Raw genomic sequence first — 3,501 nt, 5'->3', positions numbered from 1 at the left:
TCAGTACGTGATTTTTTTAATTTTTTAATTTTTAATTTTTTTATAATTTAAAAAAAATTGTCACGTGTCAATCTGACACTATGCCATGTGGCAAAGATAGTGTGATGTGGCAGTATCACGTGTCACTATTAGATGTGAAAAGTCTCAATGCAGTCCCTGTGTTTGTTATTTTGTCTCCCAAATTTTTTAAAACTGAATCAATTTCATCCCTGTATCAAATTCAATTTTTATATAAATTTTACAATGGTATTTTTATTATAGTTGATATTTTTAACAAAATTAAGTTTATTTAAATGTATATTTTTGCACTGATATTTATTTAAATTTTTTTTTAAATATTTATATATTTATAATTTATAGATCAATGTTAGAGTTGCTTTAAAAATAAAAAAATTTGAAAATTCAAATATAATTTAAAAAAAAATTCTAACAATTCTAACATTTTGTCTATAAATTAGTGATATATAAATATTTGAAACAATATTTAAATAAAGTTCAATACAAAATATACATTCAAATAAACTTAATTTTGTTAAAAATATCAATTATAATAAAAATACCATTGTAAAATTATATAAAAATTAAATTTGATATAGAGATGAAATTGATTCAATTTTAAAAAAAATTGAAACCAAATTGAGACAAAATAACAAATACAGAGACTACAATGAGATTTTTCACATCCAATCGTGACACGTGGCAGTGACACTACCACATCACATTGTCTCTGGCAATGGCACCGTGTCAGATTGACAGGTGACAATTTTAATTTTTTTTTAAATTATAAAAAAAAATTAAAAAAGTAAAATAAAAAATTCGCGTGCTGACATGTGGTACATAATTAGTACCATTACTGTACAACTAATAGAACTGAACTTATTGCAACGATTTTTTTAAAATAAGAACTCAATTGAACCAAACTATTTGAGATTTCATTAAAAAATAATTTAACCAAAAAGTAATAATTGCTCACTTTGTGAACTAAAATTGCGCCATACCAAATAAACTCCCATATCTCTGAAAAATGGAAGCCACGTCATGAAGAGATCATCTTAGTAATGTTTTGAAACGCACTAGCGTCCTCTGTAATGCTTTACCAACCAAAAAAAAACAAAGCAGAAGGCACTGATAAATTGTATTAGAAAAACATAGGCCTTAAATCAAAATACTATACAGATAATAACATGAAATACCAAATGACACGCAAGAGATTTGTCAAAAATGAAGGCACCACACATCAGAGTTTATGGCAAATAATGTTTTGTGTCTGTTGCTTCACCATAACATAAGCCTCCAAAACTGGAGAAATGAAAAGTAGGGGGACTGGGTGGGAATTTAGAAGAATACGGCAAGTTGATGAAAAGCTTCTCAATTTGTACAAAATTTTGGCATCCACATGATTGTTAAAGACGTAGACAGCACTTCTTCCTTTTTTTTCTTCTTTCCTTTCTCAATTTATACACTGTTTCAATTTTAATATTATTTTAAGTTTGCCTACGCGTCCTACAGTGTTCCCAAACTGCTATAAATAAAGCATTTTCAATGAACTGTTGGAAGTACAAAATATTCATCTCTTCTAACTTCTAAGCATTCAGTTCTAAGTATTCAGTAAGAGAACTAGACATGGCAGAGACCATTCGTTTGGTTGTTGCTGTTTTAGGTACTTCCTCGTTCATTCCTTTTCTTAGAACTTAGGATAATCGAGTCTTCAGGAATTGACTCATTAGTTCTGTTTTTTTTTTTTTTTTTATTGCAGGAAATGCAGCCTCAATGTCCGTTTATGCTGCACCATTGTATGTTACATGTATAAGAATGTTTCTGCTTTAATGTTCTACCTTTTAGACAATGCATAAAGTGTTGAACACTTTTTCATGCTTTTCATGTTCAGGGTTACCTTTAAAAGAGTTATAACAAAGAAAAGCACAGAGGAGTTTTCATGCATTCCTTACATCATTGGACTCTTGAACTGTCTCCTTTACACTTGGTACGGTTTGCCTGTTGTGAGCTGCAAGTGGGAAAATTTTCCTTTAGTCACTGTTAATGGGATTGGGATTGTTCTCGAGTTATCCTATGTTCTCATTTATTTCTGGTTTGCTTCAAACAAAGGAAAGGTAAGCCAAGTTACTCTCTTCATGCATCCGAAAAAAATTTTGTTTGCACACTTTGATACTTGTTTTGAATCATATGCAAGATGGTTTCATTGGAATATTAACTTCCTTGCTGAAAAATCAAGTTTTAGCAATTTCTTCCTCATAGAGAAAGATCTTTTCCCAGTGAAATAAAAATAGGGAAAACGTGATTTGAGAAACATAACTGCAGTTTTCAGGTCCATTCGTTGCACGTTTTGAGATGAGTAAATGTTGTTGCAGGTGAAGGTAGCCATGACTGCAATACCAGTTGTGCTTATTTTCTGCATAATTGCTGCAGTCTCAGCTTTTGTATTTCATGATCACCGTCACCGAAAGCTTCTCGTGGGTAGCATTGGCTTAGTTATTTCAGTAACACTGTACGGATCTCCCCTCGTTGTGATGGTGAGTGACTCATCTTTGTTTTCCACTGTTCAAATATTCTGTCATTACTAAGCGTATATTCTTCCTGTAATTGGAGCAGAGAAGGTCTATCACGCAATATAATAATCTCACTAACTAAAAAATTAAAGTAAGTGTTTTTCCTTTTCTGTTTCTATGGTGCCTTATACAATAATTTTATAACTATGCTTCATTTTTTATTGGTGCAGAAAAAAGTTATACAAACAAAGAGTGTTGAATTCATGCCACTAACATTATCCGTGTGCTCATCCATATCTTCTTCACTCTGGCTGATCTATGGACTCCTCATTCGAGATATTTTCGTTGCGGTTTGTGTCAAAATAGTCTCTTGGATATCATAATTTCATAAATTAAAAAACAAAGTGTTACGAATACTGATGTTTGTCTCACAATGACAGGGACCGAATGTGCTTGGATTGCCCTTGTCGATCCTGCAGCTTGTACTTCACTGCATATACCCAAAAAGGAGTGTTGTGGAAGAACCAAGCAAGGAAGACCAGGAAAAGGGTAACTTAGAGAAGGTGGACATGGAAATGGGGAAAGCTGAAACGAACGTCACGAGTCACATGACCCAAAACTCGTGAACAATGTTTTAAAGGGAAAGGTTGTTGAAGATTTCAGAATGTTCTATTCATATTCCTTTCTTTATGTTTATTTCCTTTATTTTAAGAGACAATGGTCCTCTTAACTTTGGATGTATTGTTATTACTTCTTAATAAATGTTTTATTGATCAAGTTTTGCTTTACCTGCTTATGTTTGCGATGCTGTAAATATGGAAAATATGTAAAAACCAGATGCAAAATTTAATGTAACTTTCTAAATTTTGGTCCACATTTCTTTTGTGGCAAGTTCGATTTCCCAGTGAGAACTGTTTAGCAATTTATGAGACATAAGAATAAACAACATCGGACAAACGAGGATCTTTGTTCTTCTAAGGACGGTACTGTTCAT

General features: G+C 31.8%; 1 protein-coding gene across 1 annotated transcript; it reads left to right on the top strand.

The window, feature by feature from the left end:
* The first annotated feature begins 1,481 nt into the window (after positions 1-1,481).
* SWEET3 (Nodulin MtN3 family protein) lies at positions 1,482-3,284 on the top strand. The gene is made up of 6 exons (XM_028045913.2): positions 1,482-1,660; positions 1,757-1,793; positions 1,889-2,111; positions 2,370-2,531; positions 2,738-2,857; positions 2,948-3,284. The coding sequence occupies exons 1-6, from the start codon at positions 1,624-1,626 to the stop codon at positions 3,131-3,133; spliced, it is 765 nt and encodes a 254-aa protein (XP_027901714.1). The 5' UTR covers positions 1,482-1,623; the 3' UTR covers positions 3,134-3,284.
* Positions 3,285-3,501: the final 217 nt, after the last annotated feature.

This window comes from Vigna unguiculata, chromosome 9 (genome assembly GCF_037176805.1).
Source record: "Vigna unguiculata cultivar grain cowpea cultivar isolate G323 ecotype 2 chromosome 9, ASM3717680v1, whole genome shotgun sequence".
Taxonomy (NCBI): Eukaryota; Viridiplantae; Streptophyta; class Magnoliopsida; order Fabales; family Fabaceae; genus Vigna; species Vigna unguiculata.
This window is presented reverse-complemented; position numbering and strand designations above follow the sequence as displayed.

What these genes read in the sequence shown, in the direction of transcription:
- SWEET3 (XM_028045913.2), top strand. Translation starts at nt 1,624, where the DNA reads ATGGCAGAGACCATTCGTTTGGTTGTTGCTGTTTTAG. An exon ending in TTTGGTTGTTGCTGTTTTAG is followed by an intron (nt 1,661 to 1,756) that starts GTACTTCCTCGT and finishes TTTTTATTGCAG; the next exon opens with GAAATGCAGCCTCAATGTCC. An exon ending in TTCGAGATATTTTCGTTGCG is followed by an intron (nt 2,858 to 2,947) that starts GTTTGTGTCAAA and finishes TCACAATGACAG; the next exon opens with GGACCGAATGTGCTTGGATT.